At 47.5% G+C, this 22,500-nt stretch overlaps 1 protein-coding gene across 6 annotated transcripts in view; it reads right to left on the bottom strand.

Annotated features, from left to right (window-relative positions):
* The window catches only part of arhgap21b (Rho GTPase activating protein 21b), a 36,354-nt gene that overhangs the window by 13,187 nt on the left and 667 nt on the right, over positions 1-22,500 (bottom strand). For 2 of the 6 annotated variants that reach the window (XM_047811794.1, XM_047811797.1), the window contains exons 2-17: positions 21,766-21,926; positions 17,054-17,227; positions 16,094-16,115; positions 12,406-12,498; positions 12,236-12,314; positions 12,098-12,152; positions 7,125-8,529; positions 4,964-5,110; positions 4,764-4,863; positions 4,635-4,671; positions 4,304-4,429; positions 3,935-4,228; positions 3,388-3,449; positions 3,133-3,272; positions 2,913-3,055; positions 8-166 (exon numbers count right to left, since the gene is read on the bottom strand). In XM_047811794.1, coding sequence (XP_047667750.1) covers positions 8-166; positions 2,913-3,055; positions 3,133-3,272; positions 3,388-3,449; positions 3,935-4,228; positions 4,304-4,429; positions 4,635-4,671; positions 4,764-4,863; positions 4,964-5,110; positions 7,125-8,529; positions 12,098-12,152; positions 12,236-12,314; positions 12,406-12,498; positions 16,094-16,115; positions 17,054-17,227; positions 21,766-21,831 — 3,102 coding nt within the window. In that variant the 5' untranslated portion in view covers positions 21,832-21,926. Of the gene's footprint in view, positions 1-7; positions 167-2,912; positions 3,056-3,132; positions 3,273-3,387; positions 3,450-3,934; positions 4,229-4,303; positions 4,430-4,634; positions 4,672-4,763; positions 4,864-4,963; positions 5,111-7,124; positions 8,530-8,926; positions 9,092-9,150; positions 9,470-9,604; positions 9,809-12,097; positions 12,153-12,235; positions 12,315-12,405; positions 12,499-16,093; positions 16,116-17,053; positions 17,228-21,765; positions 21,927-22,500 lie in introns of those variants that run through there. The other 4 variants (XM_047811808.1, XM_047811812.1, XM_047811810.1 and 1 more) reach the window with 4 other exon arrangements.

Raw genomic sequence — 22,500 nt, 5'->3', positions numbered from 1 at the left:
CACTCACATCATCGAGCAGGTCCACGTCAGTCATCCCCTTGGTGTCCAGCTCCTCTTGCATGCTGGAGATGGCTGCGTTGTTCCCGGGGACTCTGTAGATCCCCGTGTACTCTAACCCTCTCTCCTCCACCAGCTTACAGCACACCTCCACTATCAGAGGAACAAACTACACACAAACGGCAGAAATCTTTATAGCACACTGACAAAATAAGTATAAAAACAGGTTAGCATCATTCATTAGGAAGACAAGCTCATTTGCATAAAACACAAAACCTACTTTTTAACACACTGATGGTGACAGTTAAGACCTGAAAGCATTGTGACCAAGGGTTAGGCCCAGAAAGTGCTTGGGCCGCTTTATTGCTGATTGTAGATACACTTATCAGCTTTAATGATCTTCTGTTGTGTGTCAGTATGTATCAGTGTCAGTGTGTGTCAGTCAGTGTGTGTCAGTGTGTGTCAGTCAGTGTGTGTCAGTGTCAGTCAGTTTTGAGTCAGTCGGTTTTGTGTCAGTATCAGTGTCAGTCAGTATCAGTGTCAGTATGTATCAGTGTGAGTGTGTGTCAGTGTCAGTCAGTTTTGTGTCAGTGTACGTCAGTCAGTGTGTGTCAGTCACAGTCAGTTTTGTGTCAGTCAGTGTGTCAGTGGCAGTGTGTGGCAGTGGCAGTGTGTGTCAGTGTGAGTGTGGCAGTGTGTGTCAGTGTGTGTCAGTAGCAGTGTGTGTCAGTGTGTGTCAGTAGCAGTGTGTGTCAGTGGCAGTGTATGTCAGTGTGAGTGTGGCAGTGTGTGTCAGTGTGTGTCAGTAGCAGTGTGTGTCAGTGTGTGTCAGTAGCAGTGTGTGTCAGTGGCAGTGTGTGTCAGTGTGTGTCAGTGGCAGTGTGTGTCAGTGGCAGTGTGCGTCAGTGTGCGTCAGTGTGCGTCAGTGTGCGTCAGTGTGTGGCAGTGTGCGTCAGTGTGTGTCAGTGGCAGTGTGTGTCAGTGGCAGTGTGTGTCAGTGGCAGTGTGTGTCAGTGGCAGTGTGTGTCAGTGGCAGTGTGTGTCAGTGGCAGTGTGTGTCAGTGTCAGTGTGTGTCAGTGTGTGTCAGTGGCAGTGTGTGTCAGTGGCAGTGTGTGTCAATGGCAGTGTGTGTCAGTGGCAGTGTGTGTCAGTGGCAGTGTGTGTCAGTGGCAGTGTGTGGCAGTGTGTGTCAGTGGCAGTGTGTGTCAGTGGCAGTGTGTGTCAGTGGCAGTGTGTGTCAGTGGCAGTGTGTGTCAGTGTGTGTCAGTGGCAGTGTGTGTCAGTGGCAGTGTGTGTCAGTGGCAGTGTGTGTCAGTGGCAGTGTGTGTCAGTGTGCGTCAGTGGCAGTGTGTGGCAGTGTGCGTCAGTGGCAGTGTGCGTCAGTGTGTGTCAGTGGCAGTGTGTGTCAGTGGCAGTGTGTGTCAGTGGCAGTGTGTGGCAGTGTGTGGCAGTGTCAGTGTGTGTCAGTGGCAGTGTGCGTCAGTGTGTGGCAGTGTGCGTCAGTGTGCGTCAGTGTGTGGCAGTGTGCGTCAGTGTGTGTCAGTGGCAGTGTGTGTCAGTGGCAGTGTGTGTCAGTGGCAGTGTGTGTCAGTGGCAGTGTGTGTCAGTGTGTGTCAGTGGCAGTGTGTGTCAATGGCAGTGTGTGGCAGTGTGTGGCAGTGTGTGTCAGTGGCAGTGTGTGTCAGTGGCAGTGTGCGTCAGTGTGTGGCAGTGTGCGTCAGTGTGTGGCAGTGTGCATCAGTGTGTGGCAGTGTGCATCAGTGTGTGGCAGTGTGCGTCAGTGTGTGTCAGTGTGCGGCAGTGTGTGTCAGTGTGCGGCAGTGGCAGTGTGTGTCTGTGTCAGTGTGTGTCAGTGTGTGTCAGTGTGTGTCAGTGGCAGTGTGTGTCAGTGGCAGTGTGTGTCAGTGGCAGTGTGTGTCAGTGGCAGTGTGTGGCAGTGTGTGTCAGTGGCAGTGTGTGTCAGTGGCAGTGTGTGTCAGTGGCAGTGTGTGTCAGTGTGTGTCAGTGTGTGTCAGTGTGTGTCAGTGGCAGTGTGTGGCAGTGGCAGTGTGTGTCAGTGGCAGTGTGTGTCAGTGGCAGTGTGTGGCAGTGTGTCAGTGGCAGTGTGTGGCAGTGTGTGTCAGTGGCAGTGTGTGGCAGTGTGTGGCAGTGTGTGTCAGTGGCAGTGTGTGTCAGTGGCAGTGTGTGTCAGTGTGTGTCAGTGGCAGTGTGTGTCAGTGGCAGTGTGTGTCAGTGGCAGTGTGTGTCAGTGGCAGTGTGTGTCAGTGTGTGTCAGTGGCAGTGTGTGTCAGTGGCAGTGTGTGTCAGTGTGTGTCAGTGGCAGTGTGTGTCAGTGGCAGTGTGTGTCAGTGGCAGTGTGTGTCAGTGTGTGTCAGTGGCAGTGTGTGTCAGTGGCAGTGTGTGTCAGTGGCAGTGTGTGTCAGTGGCAGTGTGTGTCAGTGGCAGTGTGTGTCAGTGTGCGTCAGTGGCAGTGTGTGGCAGTGTGCGTCAGTGGCAGTGTGCGTCAGTGTGTGGCAGTGGCAGTGTGTGTCAGTGGCAGTGTGTGGCAGTGGCAGTGTGTGTCAGTGGCAGTGTGTGGCAGTGGCAGTGTGTGGCAGTGGCAGTTTTGTGTCAGTGTGAGTGTGTGTCAGTGGCAGTTTTGTGTCAGTGTGCGTCAGTGGCAGTGTGTGTCAGTGTGAGTGTGTGTCAGTGGCAGTTTTGTGGCAGTGTGCGTCAGTGGCAGTGTGTGTCAGTGGCAGTTTTGTGTCAGTGTGAGTGTGTCAGTGGCAGTTTTGTGTCAGTGTGCGTCAGTGGCAGTGTGTGTCAGTGTGAGTGTGTGTCAGTGGCAGTTTTGTGGCAGTGTGAGTGTGTGTCAGTGGCAGTTTTGTGTCAGTGTGAGTTTGTGTCAGTGTGTGTCTGTGTGTATTGTCCTTACCCTGTTGTCGTGTGCAGGAGGACAGTTGTCCAGTCTCACTCCGAACATCACACCAGCTGTGGGCTTCTTCTCCTGTGGCTTCTTCTTCAGCCCTGGGATTCCTCTCTTCCAGGCAGCTTTGTCACGCGGTGGACTGGAGTCGTCTGTGACACAAAAGTTTTATATTAGTTTAAAATAAAAAGTGAGAAACACAAATCGTTTTTATACGAAGTCATGTCACCTTTACTGCTCCTCTCCTGCTCGGTCCTGGGAGAGTGTGTGCTCTGACTCCTGCCTCCTGTCACCCCCAGCAGGGTGTGTTTAATGCTCAGAGACTGTCGCAGAGCTTTGGGTGAAGGTTCCGTCTTACTAGTAGTAGCACTGCAACACACATGCACACACGCACACACACACAGCTGTATATAATAATACTGAGATGACTCGTCCCTTCTCCAGCTCCTTCAGCTGTGTCACCTTCACCACTAACAAGCCTCACCTCATGGAGATGTACTCTTTAATCTTCTTGTTGATCAGGTCGGTGCTCGTTACACCAGCATCCTGTACCAGAAAGCAGAGTGAGCATGTGTTTCACTTTCCTCACGTGTACCACACACACCTCTGAGATAAGGAGAATAACAGAACCACCACCATGAAGTAGGCGTCACAACAACAGACCAAACACTGAAACGCCTCCTTCAGCAAACACTTCACACAGATTATTATGTAAGAGAGAAACTGTTCGAGTAAAAATTAATCTCAATCTGAGTTACAGTAAAAACCCCAGAGATGAAAAAACAGTACATCCCCCGTACGAGTCCGTGCGAACGAGAGGTCGCTATAAAAACAAGAACATATTAGAACAACTACAGGAGATGAACCAACACCTCCTGGCCAATCAGAAGCCAGGATTAATAAGATGTTTGAGATAATAATCAAACTGACATAAGTGCTGTGTTTAAGAGGAATAAAACACTCAGTGTAAGCCGGTCAGTCAGAATCATGAAGCGATACACACACACACACACACACACACACACACACACCTGGTCATCCAGGTTGCTGTTCTCCTGAATGGCTCGTATCCATGACAGCATGTCGTCACGACTCTCGGCCTGGAACAGGTACTCGCAGTCGGACGTGGTGAGCCGGAAGACGTTTTTGCGCTTGGTCTCGCTGTAGGAGATGTCGATGAGGCAGGCTTTGATGCTCACCTGCTGCGGATCTTCGTCGAGCTGCGAGTGTACGTGAGCCTCCTTTCTGTCCTTATAAAGGAAGACGGAGTGGCCTCGCAACACCGCGTACATCTGCTTCCACGCCCGTATTCCTCCGCCCACACGCTACACAAGAGCATAATGTTAGCATGACGTTAGCGCGAGACCATCACGCTTATAAATAACATGCTCCAGGCTTACTTTGTTCTTATCCACGCTGAGCTGTCGGAAATGCAGCCAACCCTCCTTAAAGAAATCCGTGAAGATGTCCGAGCTAGAGTCCCTCCTGGAGCCGGACTCGTCCGACGACTTATGACCGTCCAGAGCCTGCGATTTCAAAATAAACGGATCACCTGGCGTGACGAGGCTAGTTTCACAACCGTCGCCGTTACTAATTACGTCACAGATCCTGTGCTAAATATTATTGCAGGCGGCTGAAGATGAGTTCTACTTAAAAATAATAAGATCAGGAGTTTCCATGGTGACCGGTGTACGGTAATTAAACAAAAACAACGTGTAAGGAACACCTCACCTTCCTGAACACCTTCAGACTGGGTTTACTGGAACGCCTGCAGAGATGAGAGCATTAGAGGAGCCTTTAAACTTCACCACCAGTAATGATATAATCTAAACACCTCGCACAGACAGAACAACGCCTTACCGTCGTCCCTCCTCCCTGTAAGTGTCCAAACCTTCATCGTACGATTTGGAGCGTTCTGATTTACTTCCACTCTGTTCTAGGATGGCACTCCGGAGCGATTCTGCAGACGCACACACACGCACACACACACACACAGTGAAATCGTGAACAGTGTCCTGTTTATACAGTAGTAAACAGAGGGACAGGGGCGTGTCTCTCACCCTGGTCGTGGGACAGCTGCCTGCGCATGTGAGGGCTGGGCGTGTCGGAGCCGTGAGAGTTGGCCGCCGCACTCTGAGCCGCGGAGATCACAGCCGAAGCGGAGATGTTACTGCCGTCCTGATCCACGCTCGGGCTCGCCGGCTCGTCTGGGAACAACACGAACAAAATTACATAATGTTAAAATCACACTGTAAAAGAAATACACAGCGTGTGTGTGTTTGTGTGTGTGTGTGAGAGAGAGACAGAGAGAGAGACAGACAGAGAGACAGACAGAGAGAGAGACGGAGAAACAGACAGAGACAGACAGAGAGAGACAGAGAGAGAGACAGAATCTGCATGTATTTGTCCTTATCCTCAATGCTGTTATTGTGTATTAATGTGATTATTATAGTCAGTACTAAATGCTGAGTGCTGGACAGATGGCTACATTTTGTACAGACGCCTACACTCTTCACCAGATTAGTCACTTTGGACCTAAAGACGTGAAACTGTCAAGAACAATAAATAAGTAAATAACTCTTGTGGTCACATTGCTCTGATTGAGCTCGGATCAAACCCAGGAGACGAACCGAGTAAAACTGAACACCTTTAATTTAATACCGGTTTAATTCGCTAGTTTAAAATCCGATCGCAACTCGTGTGTGTGTGCGTGTGTGTGTTATAGAAGTATTTGTTGTTTAAACATCAGTTGTGGACTTTCAGGCTCGATTTGAAGTCCACAGTGAGACTTTTCTGAAATTCAGGACGGTTCGATCCGCCGTGGTTTTTTCCGTGTCCTGTTTTTCTGAGAGCTAAAAAACTTTTGAGGTCCCGAGTCTAAAAAAGCCCAGAGTACAAAGCCGCTCTGCGCTGTGGGGCTTCGGCGGCTAAAATTAAACGCCATGCCCCAGTTCCAGTCGCGGCCGGAGAGGAGCGAGGTGTGAAAAGACAGCGGCGCTCATCAGTGCCCCCTGCTGGTGTAAAAAAAAAATAATAAATCACTTTTTTTGCTGCGCTTTCTAACCTCGAGGTCACTTTAAACTTTCATTTTTGTTAGAAATCACAGAAAGACGGAAGCGGTTTTGGGTAGAGAAGAGCAGGAAAACACTTTTTTATTTTGGCAACGCAAAAAAGAAAGTTAAGAAACTTACAGCAGGTAAGAAATAATATGCTGCTGCAAATCTTAACATTTCGTCATTGTCACATTTACAGATGAGTATTTTTAGATTTATTTACAGAACGTGACACGAATCTGAATCTGTGTCCTTTTATTATTTACCTGATAAGCGAACATACGTAAGAATAGGACATCTGATCCACGACACCGGTTCGGGATTGGACGATTCTCACAAATCTGATTAATCCATCTGACCCAACAGGTTTCCTCTTAGATATACACATTACATCACGTACATTTTATATCGTCTGTCACGGCGGTAACGTACACAGGATTCCGTGCTCTGGGATTTGCACGTGCGAGCTCTTTCCTCTGGCCCGTCGTTTACCTAATGATTAAAAGCTGAACGTAGAAAGAAATCGATGCGGTCTGTAATGTAATGCAGCGAGAGCCATCAGGGAGCAGAGTGCCTATCGATTTATAAACAAGAGAACGTAATGAACTCGTTAGAGCGCTGCTTTCTGCGTATTAATAAATCCAATCAATTACCGCCAGATGATGAGTTTAACCAAAGTCTAAAAGAGTGAGCCGGAAAAACTCACCGCCGCTCGGAGCAGCGCGGGGTTCTTCGAGATTAACGCGCATGCTGTGACACGTTGTGGTTTCCATGGCAGCAGCTGACTGACAGGAACGTGTGCGGCGGATACTACGTATAAAACCTTTGTGTCCCAAAGCAATCGTGGCAAAGCCTTACATTGCATGATCAGGGTACGGAAGGTCTAGTCAGACAGATCCACAGAAATACTCTCTTATGAGAATAACAGCAACACCGTCACCTCACCGTAGGTCCGCTAACTGCTGTGTGTGCGAAACGACTGTAAAACTTCATTTGACCTCGATTGTTAAAACTATTTGTCACATTTAAAAAACAATAATTTCAAAAATAAAATATTTTTACAAACTCTCTAACTCGGCCTTTCCCAATTATTGACTCGATCCATTCAATTATTTTTACACACACACTTCCTGAGATTGTTGCTATGGTGACAGTCGGCGGCACTTACCGATGAAGGGGATGGAGTCGAGCGATTCGTTCAGGTTAGCAGAGCTAAACAGGGAGCCCTGATGCTCCTGCGCCTGAATGTAGGAAGGATGGCGTAGCGGCGCAATTTTCCCTGCTGTTTTTTCTCGCATCACCACACCTTCCACAGGACTGCACCCGTTCACCGGTATTCCCTTGAGATCCCGCGGGTGGATCCTTGCCCCCCGAGTGTGCCTCTGAGGCGTAGGTACGGAGCAGGAGGTTGACCTTTGATTCACCGAGGATTCTTTAACCGGTTCTGTGCTTTGCATCGTCTCTGCACGAGTCCTGGACTGCTGGCTATCCACCGAAACTGTAACATAATTACTGAAAAGTCTTTGGTCTTTACATGACTGCACCTCCTTGGACTGACTTTTGCTGACACGTGAAATTCCGACAGGAGGCGGGATGTCCGTTCTACAGCTCAGCTGATGTGGCCCAGACCTACCACGGACGCTGTTTCCGTAAGAATTCTGATACATCCCTGGTCTCTGGGGAGCGGGCTGCCGATTAGGACATGGCCCTTGCTCTGTCCTGCCGTAACCTCTCCGCTCGACAGGCCAAGGAGCCATTTCCCTGTGCTCGATGTAGTCCGTGGAATGAAAACGAGCGTTCCGAATGATCCCGTCTGAGGAGACACTCCGAGGAGGCCAGTCTTGTGCTCTGGACACTCTTTCCACCCCTGTCATCCGGTCCTGGGAGGCACTGCGAGGCGGAAGCATAGGGGGTCCTTGATAGGACCGGTCATGGGACGTACTCCTGCGTCGGACTTTATTGCCCCAAGCAGATTTTTGCGCAAAATTTGAAGACGTCTGAGAAGCAGAAGCAGCAGCGCGTAAACTGTCCAAGCGCTCCTGAATCGTCCGACTGTACGTGTGGAGGCCTTTGTGGTCGATGTATTCCCTGTAAGTCTGATATGTGCGCCAGTCGATATTCTGATGGGAAGCCGGAGATACGGATGAAGAAGATGGGTGATAACGAGGCGGTGGAACAGCATATGAATCTCCATGGTAACCTGGAGAATACATGTCAGGGTTGCGTGGGTGGAGATATGACCTCGTTCTCATCAGCATAGGATCGGGGACGGTGGGAACCATGTGAGCCGCGTGGACATCCGCCGGCACCACCACCGTCCGAACACTTTCATTGCACACACACACTGCCGTTTGCGTCTTCGGGATCCTCGGCGGAGGCGAAGGTGGTACCGGAATCTCCATGCGATATCCCAAATCCGATTGCAGCCCGCCTGTGCCGATTTCTGTGGCCTCAGCCATCCCGAGAGGTTTACAGTCTACTCGAGGGTAACATACGGGAGGTGGCTTCGGGATGTGGCGAGCGTTTCCGCTGTAGGCATCATGACCTTTAAGGTAAGCATCCTGCGAGTACGCCTAAGAAAGAGAAACCGGTGTCAGATAAAGATTTGCATAAATGGTGCTGCAGCTACCTTTATAATGAGGATATGAGGGTGATGTAGCGCTTGTGTGGGAGTCTGGTCAGAAGTCCTGATCTACGAGAGCATCGACATTCTGAACTACACGCAAATCAATATTTAGTAACAGGTGAAAAAAGGGTTAAAAAGAAAAGAAAAAAAAAACACAGACACAAAAAAGCACTGAACGCGTGTTATCTAATCTCATCTTGGTGAACAAACAGGTAGCCACTTCCCTTTAATGACGATCCACATGCTGAAACCACTAACATCCAAATCTCACAAATCAGCATGCCAAAGCTAAACATTAGCCACATTAACTATCGTTTCTGTGTTGTTTTAAATCCCGAACCCACCTGTTGGGTCACCAGACGTGTCCGTAGAGAAACAGAGGCCAGGGGTGAACGGTTGCCGCCGTTACACACCGCGCTAAATCTGACCTCTGTAATCATAGTCTCTGAGACTCTACCGTGTTAGACGTGAGTCCAACACGGCTTCTGATTAATCTTTGAGCTAGAAATGACTGCGAGTCAGGACAAGACGAGAGCAGACACGAGCAGCGGACTTTCACCTGACATACCTGTAGAGTCTGATTACCCAGAGCCGGACTCTCATTGGTGGAGAACTTTGCCCCTCCCTTGCCGAGTTCCAGAGGTCAAAGTTCTTCATCGGGGAAAAAGACTTGGACGACGATGATGAATTAAATAGGGCGAGGCATTGTAAACACGCCGGCTGGAACTCAAACAGGTGCATGCACTCTACGAGCGATCGGCACGCTTATCAAACCAGCTGTACATGCACCACATCTGGGATGATGACGGATCATGCTACCACGACGACACGCAGGGTTCTGGAGCTTACCACACGAGCGATCTCCCGTGAAAGCTGCAGCCATTAGATGGCATCATGAAAATGAAGAGGGGAAGAAAAGAAAGAAAAAAAAAACAGAAAAAGAAAGAGGAGAAATTTTAAAAGAGGCGTATTGAAGTCGTTACGTAACATCGTACGAGACGCTAAAAATAAGGCAATGCCACCTGCTCGCGCTCGCCGTATCATGATCCAAGCGGCAAACGGTTGTCCATCTCCTACCGCTCGCTCCATTTTTTTAGCCGCCAACACACACAGTCTTTCTCTCTCTCTCACACACACACACACACACACCCTCCGAGAGCTGCGACCGTTCACATGACAGAGGCTTGATTATACATTCTGTTCAGATGGCAGAGCTCTCCACCTCCTCCCCTGCCTTCCACACTCTCCCTCTCTCTCTCCCTCCCTCCCTCCCTCCCTCTCTCTCTCTCTCCCTCCCTCCCACACACACACCCCCCTACTCGACTACTCTATCCACAATACACAGCAGTCAGCTGTACAGATCCAGTAGCTTCTACAATGCCTGGCATCTGTTATCTTATGTTATTTTCATGAATTTATAAATATATAAATTTATAGCCAGTTAGAGCATGAGAATTTAACGTGTGTGTGTGTGTGTGTGTGTGTGTTTAATCGTGTCTCCACAGTCGTTCTCTCCGATTTCAAGAAGAAAACACCCCGTCTGGACAGGCCACATCATTGTCTTATTACACAGCCAAATGCTTCCCTCCATTCCTCTCTCTCTCTGTCTCTCTAACACACACACACGGCAAACAGCTGTGCGACAGAGACTAGGGTAAAAGGGAGGAGGAGAAATGTATGCCGTTTGTGCTTCTAAGCAACTCACGGTGTAAAAATGTTCGTCTCACATCCTCAAATCAAAATCTGCTGTTTAATTTACCGACAGCTTCAAATTTAGATGAACTCCATCTGATGAGTCGCCGTTTCTATGGTAACAGATTAAAAAAATTAGTCTAGCGTTCGCTCAAAGAACGACAATAGTGTGATAAAAATAAAATAAAAAATAAAATATTTTGTTGTTCTCGCGGTAATAGCGAAGAACCTGATAAGCTCCACCCCTAGGGGTGTGACTTGCTGTATAAGGATTACGTCTTTATATTTTAAAAACATTGGACAAAGATACGGTATTGTCTGTTGCTATGTCACGCCGACTTCCTGTTACAGGAGGAGAGAGATCGACGTACAGCAACAAATCGTGTGTTAAGAAGCCGTGAGTGCTCAGAACGCAGATCTGTACAGTTAACATGCACAAACCAACACGGTCCACATTCTATTGAGAGGTCCAACAAGTCTCTCAGGACAGTTTCTTCCTGAATGTAGATGGTTAATTAGAGCAGCGAGGTCCTACTTCACTGTCCCGGATTCAGCGGTTCAGTCTAAAGAGAGTTAATGTCCGTACTCACTCTCGTTCACTCGTTTAATGTCTTTCTCTTGTGCTCTGCAGGAAGAGCCATAAAGCCTCGTAGCTCCTATATTACCTGGGATGCTACAGAGAAGCAGGACAAAATAAAACCCTCGTCCTGTAACGAATCTCTGGGTGGGAGGAGCTTAATGTCTCTCCCATGTCAATCAGAGCAACACTGGGAAATGAAATGTGTCCATGAGGTTGTGTATGTGGAAAAGGGCAAACTGCCATGTGTTCACATCCTCTGTCAAATAAAATGAGAGAAAACTGAGAGAAAATAAAGATGTTACACGTTCTGGGCTTTAATCGTTCACTCAGTGAGAGCAAAGCCAAAGAAGGGAATAATGACTGGGGATAAAAACTGCTATGTCTGTCATGTGATCTATTTGGGACAGCAGTTGAAGCTCCAGCAATGTTTCGGTGTAGCTGTGGCCTGGTTAGAAGGCCCAGAAACAGACATTAGTCAGGGAGATGGGGGAGGGGGGGAGCTAAAACAGGTCAGCTAAAAACAAGCTAAATAAGCTAAAAAACTGAGTAGAAATAAAACAGACCTGGCGAGTTGCATCTCATTCTGTACCCACAAATATAACATGACTTATTTATCATCATGACCTGGTGTTAGTATTAACAATAGGGCCAGAACACATGTCAGTGAAGGGGGCGTGGCCCCTGTGTGCGACTGAGCGGAGGGGGCGTGGCCCCTGTGTGCGACTGAGCGGAGGGGGCGTGGCCCCTGTGTGCGACTGAGCGGAGGGGGCGTGGCCCCTGTGTGCGACTGAGCGGAGGGGGCGTGGCCCCTGTGTGCGACTGAGCGGAGAGGGCGTGGCCCCTGTGTGCGACTGAGCGGAGGGGGCGTGGCCCCTGTGTGCGACTGAGCGGAGGGGGCGTGGCCCATGTGTTCGACTGAGTGAAGTGGGCGTGGCCCGTGTTCGTCAGAGTGAAGGGGGCCCCTGTGTGCGATGAGCAAAGGGGGTGTGGCCCCTGTGGGCGACTGAGCAAAGGGGGCGTGGCCGCTGTGTGCGACTGAGCAAAGGGGGCGTGGCCCCTGTGTGCGACTGAGCAAGGGGGCGTGGCCCATTCGTGCGACTGAGCAAGGGGGGCGTGGCCCATGTGTGCGACTGAGCAAAGGGGGTGAGGCCCATTTGTGCGACTGAGCAAAGGGGGTGTGGCCCCTGTGTTCGACTGAGTGAAGGGGGCGTGGCCTGAGTGCACAATGTAAGAGGAATTTTACCAGCTGTAAGATGTCTTCATCCCTGGGCATCACGCTCAGCTCCAGAAAGGTGTCACTGGAAACAAAATAAAGCATAAATAAGAATGAATGAACGAACATGTCTGTATTTATACACGTGTTTGTACACAAGTTGTTTACCTGTTCTGGATCACTGCGATCACCTGTGAGTACGTTTTCCCAATGATGCTCTCTCCATTCACCTTCACTATCCGATCTCCTACAGACAAACAGGAAACAATAAGCACCTCTTTTTAAGTTCATATAAAAACACACCAGGATTTTTAACTAGGAAACAAAAGTAAAGGCACCCGTGCAGAGTCCGGCTCCATGTGCAGGCCCTCCCTCTTTAACCTGCTTCACAAAGATGGTGTCCATGGGCTCCAGTCTGCTCCGGGATCGTCCTGATCACACACACACAACATAACATCCTGATCTTCACACCGGTACCTTCAGTCATTCTCTATTAGACTTTTCAACCCGTTAATGTTCATCATCTAACACCAGTGCTGTGTGATGTCCAGCAGGGGGTGTCGCTGTATTACCCATAAGGCCACGGTGTACAACTCCACAAATCTCTCACACACAGAGAGAGAGAGAGAGACAGACAGACAGACAGAGACAGACAGAAAGAGAGGGAGAGAGAGCACAAGAGAGGGAGAGACACAGAGAGAGAGAGAGAGAGAGAGAGAGAGAGAGAGAGAGAGAGAGAGAGAGCACAAGAAAGACAGAGAGAGACAGACACACAGAGAGAGAGAGAGAGAGAGAGAGACAGTCAAAGAGAGGTAGCACAAGAGAGACAGAGAGAGAGTGAAGAGAAAGAGTGAGACAGACAGACAAAGACAGAGAGAAACAGACAGAGAGAGAGAGACAGACAGACAGAGAGAGAGACAGAGACAGACAGACACAGACAGAGAGAGAGAGAGAGAGAGAGAGAGAGAGAGAGAGAGAGAGATGAACAATAAAACAGCCTGGACGGTTTTCCCCCCTGCAGCACTGAAGGACACCAGAGAAAGTAATTTCTGCTCACACTTCCTGAGGCGAGCGGGAACGAGGTCATGTTTTTGTACAGGGCTGATTTACATATTACACAGTAATCATCAGAACAGACTAGTGTTAGTGTTAGTGACACTGAACATTACACAGTAATCATCAGAACAGACCAGTGTAAGTGTTAGTGACACTGAACATTACACAGTAATCATCAGGACAGACTAGTGTAAGTGTTAGTGACACTGAACATTACACAGTAATCATCAGGACAGACCAGTGTTAGTGTTAGTGACACTGAACATTACACAGTAATCATCAGAACAGACTAGTGTTAGTGTTAGTGACACTGAACATTACACAGTAATCATCAGAACAGACTAGTGTAAGTGTTAGTGACACTGAACATTACACAGTAATCATCAGGACAGACCAGTGTTAGTGTTAGTGACACTGAACATTACACAGTAATCATCAGGACAGACTAGTGTTAGTGACACTGAACATTACACAGTAATCATCAGAACAGACTAGTGTAAGTGTTAGTGACACTGAACATTACACAGTAATCATCAGGACAGACTAGTGTTAGTGTTAGTGACACTGAACATTACACAGTAATCATCAGGACAGACCAGTGTTAGTGTTAGTGACACTGAACATTACACAGTAATCATCAGGACAGACTAGTGTTAGTGACACTGAACATTACACAGTAATCATCAGGACAGACTAGTGTTAGTGACACTGAACATTACACAGTAATCATCAGAACAGACTAGTGTAAGTGTTAGTGACACTGAACATTACACAGTAATCATCAGGACAGACCAGTGTTAGTGTTAGTGACACTGAACATTACACAGTAATCATCAGGACAGACTAGTGTTAGTGTTAGTGACACTGAACATTACACAGTAATCATCAGGACAGACCAGTGTTAGTGTTAGTGACACTGAACATTACACAGTAATCATCAGAACAGACTAGTGTAAGTGTTAGTGACACTGAACATTACACAGTAATCATCAGGACAGACTAGTGTTAGTGACACTGAACATTACACAGTAATCATCAGGACAGACTAGTGTTAGTGACACTGAACATTACACAGTAATCATCAGGACAGACTAGTGTTAGTGACACTGAACATTACACAGTAATCATCAGAACAGACTAGTGTTAGTGTTAGTGACACTGAACATTACACAGTAATCATCAGGACAGACCAGTGTTAGTGTTAGTGACACTGAACATTACACAGTAATCATCAGGACAGACCAGTGTTAGTGTTAGTGACACTGAACATTACACAGTAATCATCAGGACAGACTAGTGTTAGTGTTAGTGACACTGAACATTACACAGTAATCATCAGGACAGACCAGTGTTAGTGTTAGTGACACTGAACATTACACAGTAATCATCAGAACAGACTAGTGTAAGTGTTAGTGACACTGAACATTACACAGTAATCATCAGGACAGACTAGTGTTAGTGTTAGTGACACTGAACATTACACAGTAATCATCAGGACAGACTAGTGTTAGTGACACTGAACATTACACAGTAATCATCAGGACAGACTAGTGTTAGTGACACTGAACATTACACAGTAATCATCAGAACAGACTAGTGTTAGTGTTAGTGACACTGAACATTACACAGTAATCATCAGGACAGACCAGTGTTAGTGTTAGTGACACTGAACATTACACAGTAATCATCAGGACAGACCAGTGTTAGTGTTAGTGACACTGAACATTACACAGTAATCATCAGGACAGACTAGTGTTAGTGACACTGAACATTACACAGTAATCATCAGGACAGACCAGTGTTAGTGTTAGTGACACTGAACATTACACAGTAATCATCAGGACAGACTAGTGTTAGTGACACTGAACATTACACAGTAATCATCAGGACAGACCAGTGTTAGTGTTAGTGACACTGAACATTACACAGTAATCATCAGGACAGACTAGTGTTAGTGTTAGTGACACTGAACATTACACAGTAATCATCAGGACAGACTAGTGTTAGTGACACTGAACATTACACAGTAATCATCAGGACAGACCAGTGTTAGTGTTAGTGACACTGAACATTACACAGTAATCATCAGGACAGACTAGTGCAAGTGTTAGTGACACTGAACATTACACAGTAATCATCAGGACAGACCAGTGTTAGTGTTAGTGACACTGAACATTACACAGTAATCATCAGGACAGACTAGTGTAAGTGTTAGTGACACTGAACATTACACAGTAATCATCAGGACAGACTAGTGTTAGTGACACTGAACATTACACAGTAATCATCAGGACAGACTAGTGTAAGTGTTAGTGACACTGAACATTACACAGTAATCATCAGGACAGACCAGTGTTAGTGTTAGTGACACTGAACATTACACAGTAATCATCAGGACAGACTAGTGTTAGTGACACTGAACATTACACAGTAATCATCAGGACAGACTAGTGTAAGTGTTAGTGACACTGAACATTACACAGTAATCATCAGGACAGACCAGTGTTAGTGTTAGTGACACTGAACATTACACAGTAATCATCAGGACAGACTAGTGTTAGTGTTAGTGACACTGAACATTACACAGTAATCATCAGGACAGACTAGTGTTAGTGTTAGTTACATTATAATTATATTTAAGTAAAGTGGAATAAAACAAACACCTGATAAAAGAATATTAATAACCCAGAACAATATTTGTGTGAACGTTTTGAAGTGACGACAAACACAAAATCACCACAATCAAATAAAACACTTTTCAAATTAATAACAATAAAATTGCAACAATATTTAATTCAATAAAACAATTAATAAAAATATTTATAAATAAAAAAATAAAAGTTAGCATTTTAAAAAAATAGCATAATTTAAAACATTTGTTATTTATTGGATATTTTCTTTATTACAAAGCTGCCAGATAAAAAGCTAAGTGAATGAATGCTGAATGCGTGAGAGTTTACTGTCTCTTACCTCGATGGTCCCCGTCTTCGTCCTGCAAACAGAAGAGACAGATTAGAGACACGGCGTCACTCCGGCTCACTTTATTTCTCACACTGTACTCAGTTCTGCTCGCTCACTTTAACAGAGAGAGAGACAAAGAAGTATCTTGTCTTTATAAACTCTGATTAAACTTGGTGCATTTAGTCACACTACACTACACACCACACACACACTACACACACACACTACACTACACACACACGGAAAAACCCAGAGGAAGAGTAATGCGAGAGAACAGAAGACAGATTCTCACTCACACACACACACACACGCACACACACACACACACACAGACGGTAAACGTCACACCGTCACTCGCTCTGCGCTGTGATGTAAAAGTAAAATAATCAACTCTGACTGTTTATTCTGCAGCAAAGTCTCACACATTTTATTCCTCTTACTGCATTTAATAAAAAAAAAAAAAAAAAGAAAGAGAGCGTAACGTATCTGACGCGTGTGCTCTGACCAATCAGAACGCAGAACGTGATCTGACCAATCAGAACGCAGAGCGGAGAGAAGAGATTTACTTCGACTCTGATTCGATCACTTATTTCTTGAAATAAAATCGGCAGGTGAAACTACAATGACTTCAATCTGATGTAGACTAGTCGTGGTTGGTGTGGAGAGAGAGAGAGAGAGAGAGAGAGAGAGAGAGAGTGTGTGTGTGATGGAAGAGGGGGGGAGGGAGAGAGAGAGAGAGAGAGAGAGAGAGAAAGTGAGAGAGAGAGAGAGAGAGAGGGAGAGAGAGAGAATGAGAGAGAGAGAGAGAGAGAGAGAAAAGAGAGAGAGTGTTAGAGCGATATAGAAGAGAGAAGGATATATAATAGAATGATTAGTTTGTGGGTGAATATAAAGAGAGGAATCAATTATCTACTCTTGCTCTCGTTATCATCTTTAGTCTCTAATATATCTTTCGTTCAGCTAGTGTACCTTGTAAGTGGAATGTACAGCAGACTCAGGCGGGTACACAATAAAGTGCCGCAGGGTGAAACCAAAGCCCATCGCTGTGCGCCGTAACCGTACGGTCTTCAGCCCGGGCCACAACAACGCCTCGTCCTCCGACTGGAACACGGACACAGGAGACTCCTTCTGCTCACACATGTCCTTAAACAGGGAAACACCAACACAAGCAGAAACACTGATTGGTTAAAACAATTACAGTAGAGTCAGATTTGCTAAAGTGATTCACTAAACACACTCACTGACTCCTTCCTGACTCTTCAGCTGCTGCTACAAAAACGTGTGCGGCTACAGAAAGTTAACCAACAGTCTGACCAATCACAGCGCAGTGACGTATCAGGATGTAAAGCAGGACTTAAGTGAGCATCACAGACGAGGGAAAAGTCGGCATTGCGCCGGAACGGCCGAGTGACACCGAAGAGCTCGGTTTCTTAACAACGTTTACAAAACCGTGTCTAAAAATTCCCAGGTTCTCACGCCTGTGACACAGAGGGGTTTGTCTGAGAAATCAGTCTCACGATGTCACGATTCATGTGTGACTCAGGAGTAATGTCTCTCTCTCTCACACACACACACACACACACACGGCAGCGTGTTTCCAGAGTATTTCTAGCCTCACACCTCATCAGTGTACACAGCCGTTAGTCACGTGTGAAAGCTGAGACACTCCTCCATACTCCAGTTTCCTCTAAACAAACGTCAGCATATAAAACACAGCCTCAATCAAAAGAGCATCTGTAAAGCTCGGTGTTTTACACACACACACACACACACACACGCACACACGCACACACACACACGCACGCACACACGCACGCACACGCACGCACGCGCACACAAAATGTTTAGGAGGAATTCATGATGAAGGAAGGAAGAAATAATCCTCCGTGTCTGTGTGCGCCTGTCTGTGTGCGTGCGTGTGTGCGCCTGTCTGTGTGCGTGCGTGTGTGCGCCTGTCTGTGTGTGCGTGCGTGTGTGCGCCTGTCTGTGTGTGCGTGCGTGTGTGCGCCTGTCTGTGTGTGCGTGCGTGTGTGCGCCTGTCTGTGTGCGTGCGTGCGTGCGCCTGTCTGTGTGTGCGTGCGTGCGTGCGCCTGTCTGTGTGTGCGTGCGTGCGTGCGCCTGTCTGTGTGTGCGTGCGTGCGTGCGCCTGTCTGTGTGTGCGTGCGTGCGTGCGCCTGTCTGTGTGTGCGTGCGTGCGTGCGCCTGTCTGTGTGTGCGTGCGTGCGTGCGCCTGTCTGTGTGTGCGTGCGTGCGCGCGCCTGTCTGTGCGCGCGCCTGTCTGTGCGCGCGCCTGTCTGTGCGCGCGCCTGTCTGTGCGCGCGCCTGTCTGTGCGCGCGCCTGTCTGTGCGCGCGCCTGTCTGTGCGCGCGCCTGTCTGTGCGCGCGCCTGTCTGTGCGCGCGCCTGTCTGTGCGCGCGCCTGTCTGTGCGCGCGCCTGTCTGTGCGCGCGCCTGTCTGTGCGCGCGCCTGTCTGTGCGCGCGCCTGTCTGTGCGCGCGCCTGTCTGTGCGCGCGCCTGTCTGTGCGTGTGCCTGTCTGTGCGTGCGCCTGTCTGTGCGTGTGCCTGTCTGTGCGTGCGCCTGTCTGTGCGTGCGCCTGTCTGTGCGTGCGCCTGTCTGTGCGTGCGCCTGTCTGTGCGTGCGCCTGTCTGTGCGTGTGCCTGTCTGTGCGTGTGCCTGTCTGTGCGTGTGCCTGTCTGTGCGTGTGCCTGTCTGTGCGTGTGCCTGTCTGTGCGTGTGCCTGTCTGTGCGTGTGCGTGTGCCTGTCTGGGTCCGTCTGTCTGTGTCCGTCTGTGTGTGTGTCTGTGTCGCTCTGTCTGTGTCGCTCTGTCTGTGTGTGTCTGTGCGCGCGCGTGCCTGTCTGTGTGTCCGTCCGTGTGTGTGCGTCCGTCCGTGTGTGTCCGTCCGTGTGTGTGCGTCCGTCCGTGTGTGTGCGTCTGTGCGCGCCCGCCCGTGGGCGTCTGTGCGCGCCCGCCCGTGGGCGTCTGTGCGCGCCCGCCCGTGGGCGTCTGTGCGCGCCCGCCCGTGGGCGGCTGTGCGCGCCTGTCTGTGGGTGGGCACGCCTATCTGTGTGTGTCTCTGTGTGTGTGCGAGTGTGTGTGCCTCTGTGTGTGTTTGAGTTCCAGCATTCTCCTTTCCAGATAAAACACTTGTGTAACTCTTGCTTATTGTAATAAAAACAAAAATGAATAAACAAACAAACAAACACAGTTCTAACAGAGACACAGACGCTGCGAGGATGTTAACGGTCTGTTACAGGAATCCGGAAATATGGACAGTGACCTGTGTTTTTCTTGTTACACCAACTTTCCTGCTCCGGACAAAAATAACTGTGTGAGACTGCAGGAATCGGTGCAGAGTGGAGAAGCCGAGCTCCTTCAGGTCCTTTCTCAAAGTTTATAAAGTTCAGCTGAGGGTTAAGAGGATTAAGTGGCTTTTGTTAAACTGTTGTGTAAATGTGTGTGTGTGTGTGTGTGTGCTGCCTCTAGTCAGCAGGTCGGGGAAGCGGTGTACGGAAAACAGAACAAAAAAATGAATAAATAATAAGATGCAAAGCTGAAAGAATTCCTCAGGCTCAGATGACAGCAGAGTCTCGAGCTGATGAACAGAACTCAGAAACACAGTAACCGCTGTTTCCCTTCATAGCTGCGTTCAAACCTCCAGATTCCAACCTCCTTCCTCTTCACTCATCCCATCGTTCTATCTAATGAGAAACTCTTTTCATCTCCATCACACTCTCTCTCTCTGAAAAAGAAGCTCTAACACTCTGGAACACTGATACACACAGATGACCGTAAACCCCTGATGAAGGCAGTCACTCACCTCCAAGTCACGACACACAAACCAGAGCATTTCGACCAAACTGACCAATAACAACAATCACCACAATAATAATAATAATAATAATAATAATAATAATAATAAGTCAGACTGTGTAATAAAGTCCTGGTGTAATATGGCACTGTTATTACAGATAAGGAACAAACTTGAAATCTCTCACTCCTGGAAAACATCAAAGCCATTTATTCCGGTCTAATAAACATTGAGATAAAACATCAGACGTGTTGTAGAGACGTTCAATTTATCCTCCTTTTCAGTGATTTTTTGTTTTTATTAAAAATATTTTAAGTGTGTGTGTGTGTGAGGGGTATGTGTGTGTGAGAGGTGTGTGTGTGTGAGAGGTGTGTGTGTGTGAGGGGTGTGTGTGTGTGAGGGGTGTGTGTGTGTGTGAGGGGTGTGTGTGTGTGAGGGGTATGTGTTTGTGAGGGGTGTGTGAGAGGCGTGTGTGTGTGTGTGTGTGTGAGAGGCGTGTGTGTGTGTGTGTGTGTGAGAGGCATGTGTGTGTGTGTGTGTGTGAGAGGCATGTGTGTGTGTGTGTGTGTGTGTGAGAGGCATGTGTGTGTGTGTGTGTGTGAGAGGCATGTGTGTGTGTGAGAGGTGTGTGTGTGTGTGTGTGTGTGTGTGAGAGGTGTGTGTGCGTGTGTGTGTGTGTGTGAGAGGTGTGTGTGTGTGTGAGAGGTGTGTGTGAGAGGTGTGTGTGTGTGTGAGAGGTGTGTGTGAGAGGTGTGTGTGTGTGTGAGAGGTGTGTGTGTGTGTGTGTGAGAGAGGTGTGTGTGTGTGTGTGTGAGAGAGGTGTGTGTGTGTGTGCGCGCGTGTGTGTGAGGTGTGAGAGGGCGGGCAAAGTGACTGTGCTCATCAGCTCTGGGATTTCCATCTGAGATCAGAGGAATGATGGAGTTTTTTCTACCCATGACTACATTCAGTTCTAGTATAAGAGTGAAACAACAAGTCTCTCCGTGGCTGTGTGGCACTTTTTGATGACATCATCATTCGGCAAAACTCACAGCGCTACCGAGAGCTGACGGGAATCTCAACATGATTCATCCTGTTCGCTCGGACCGTCTGCACGTAAACGATATCTGGGGAATTTCCTCCTGCAGCAAGAGTGTGTGTGTGTGTGTGTGTGTGTGTGTGTGTGTGTGTGTGTGTGTGTGTGTGTGTGTGTGTGTGAATTTCCTCCTGCAGCTTCCGAAGGAATTTCCAATAAATTCTAGGCACCGGATCAACTGTAAAACTTTTATTAACTTTATATAACAAAACGTATGCCAACGCGCGTCTATGGCTCATCCGACGTATGACTAATCCCACGTGAACACAGATTACACTGAGTAAGTCAACCCTCTGTTCTGCCCTGAGGTACTCGAACCTGTGCCAAAGGTTCGGAAAAACACAGCAGCAACCAGAACAACCTCTTCGATGACCGTTACCATGGCGATCATACCTGACTCAAATATCACTCTGCGTCACACTGACACTCAAGCGCTCGCTCAGCAGCCCAGGCCACATGGCACTGGTAGAACCTCAGGGTTCTCCTACAAGCGTCACCACGTCTTGTACTCTGAGATCATACCATCAGAATGAAGAGAAGGTTAGAAAGGAGAGTCAGCAGATATTTTACCTGTTGAGTGATTTATAGAACAGCTACAAAAACAGAATCCTTTGATATTCTGTATAAATAACGTAACGTGACGCTCTAACGAGTCCAGAGCACAAATATTAAATTATATATTAAAATATTCGATTTTTCCTTCGCCACGTGGTTAAAGCACACGTCCGTGTCTTGCTCCGTCGCTCGCGGGGATAAGTGAGATAAAGTGACACAGTTCAGTAGTAAATGAATTACCTCACACAGGGGGGTGTTGGCGCGGTAACTCGCCTCGTCCTCGTCGTTCCTCCGACCTGTCGCCATGGTTTCACCTCCCTGCAGTCCACATCCAGAGGAGCGTCAGTTTAATCCCATCCTACCACGCCGCACACGTCCATCCTGCCTCGACTCCCCGCATCCTGGAGGGTGACAAGAAGCATTTAAAAAACTTCACTCATGCACAGACTAAACATTTTTATAGGATACCTGGAAAGAAGTGGGTTTATCTTTCAGTCCGGTTCTAGACGTACATGTGAACGTTTACAGTTCATGACTAACATTTCAGTTACTTTATGAATCTAAGTCAGACTAAAGTAAGAGTGCTGACTGAAGTGCCACATGGCTGAAGTGAGAGACTCCCTGCTGATCTTCAGAGCTACAGCAAACAAGCACCACCACCATAAAAACACACACGGCCCCAAATACACTCTTATTTCACCTAAACATCATTTAAAGGAAGAAAAAAAAAGGGTGAATAAAGATCTTTTTTCCTCTCATATATTTACTCATACTCATATATTTATATATATTTTTTTATTCATTTATTTAAAACAATTATAGTTTTATAAGTTTTTTTTAGTTTACATTTTTTAAATTTTAGTTTAAATTATTACCATTTAAATCACTATTAAATAATAAAAAGAACTGAAAACAAATAAACTATAAACATAGATAAATTCGGGTTGCCAGATTTTAAATTATTTAAAATGTATA

The sequence above is a fragment of the Tachysurus fulvidraco genome, chromosome 1, assembly GCF_022655615.1.
Source record: "Tachysurus fulvidraco isolate hzauxx_2018 chromosome 1, HZAU_PFXX_2.0, whole genome shotgun sequence".
NCBI classification, from domain to species: domain Eukaryota; kingdom Metazoa; phylum Chordata; class Actinopteri; order Siluriformes; family Bagridae; genus Tachysurus; species Tachysurus fulvidraco.
Note: the sequence above shows the minus strand (reverse complement) of the source record. Positions and strands in the feature narration are given on the sequence as shown.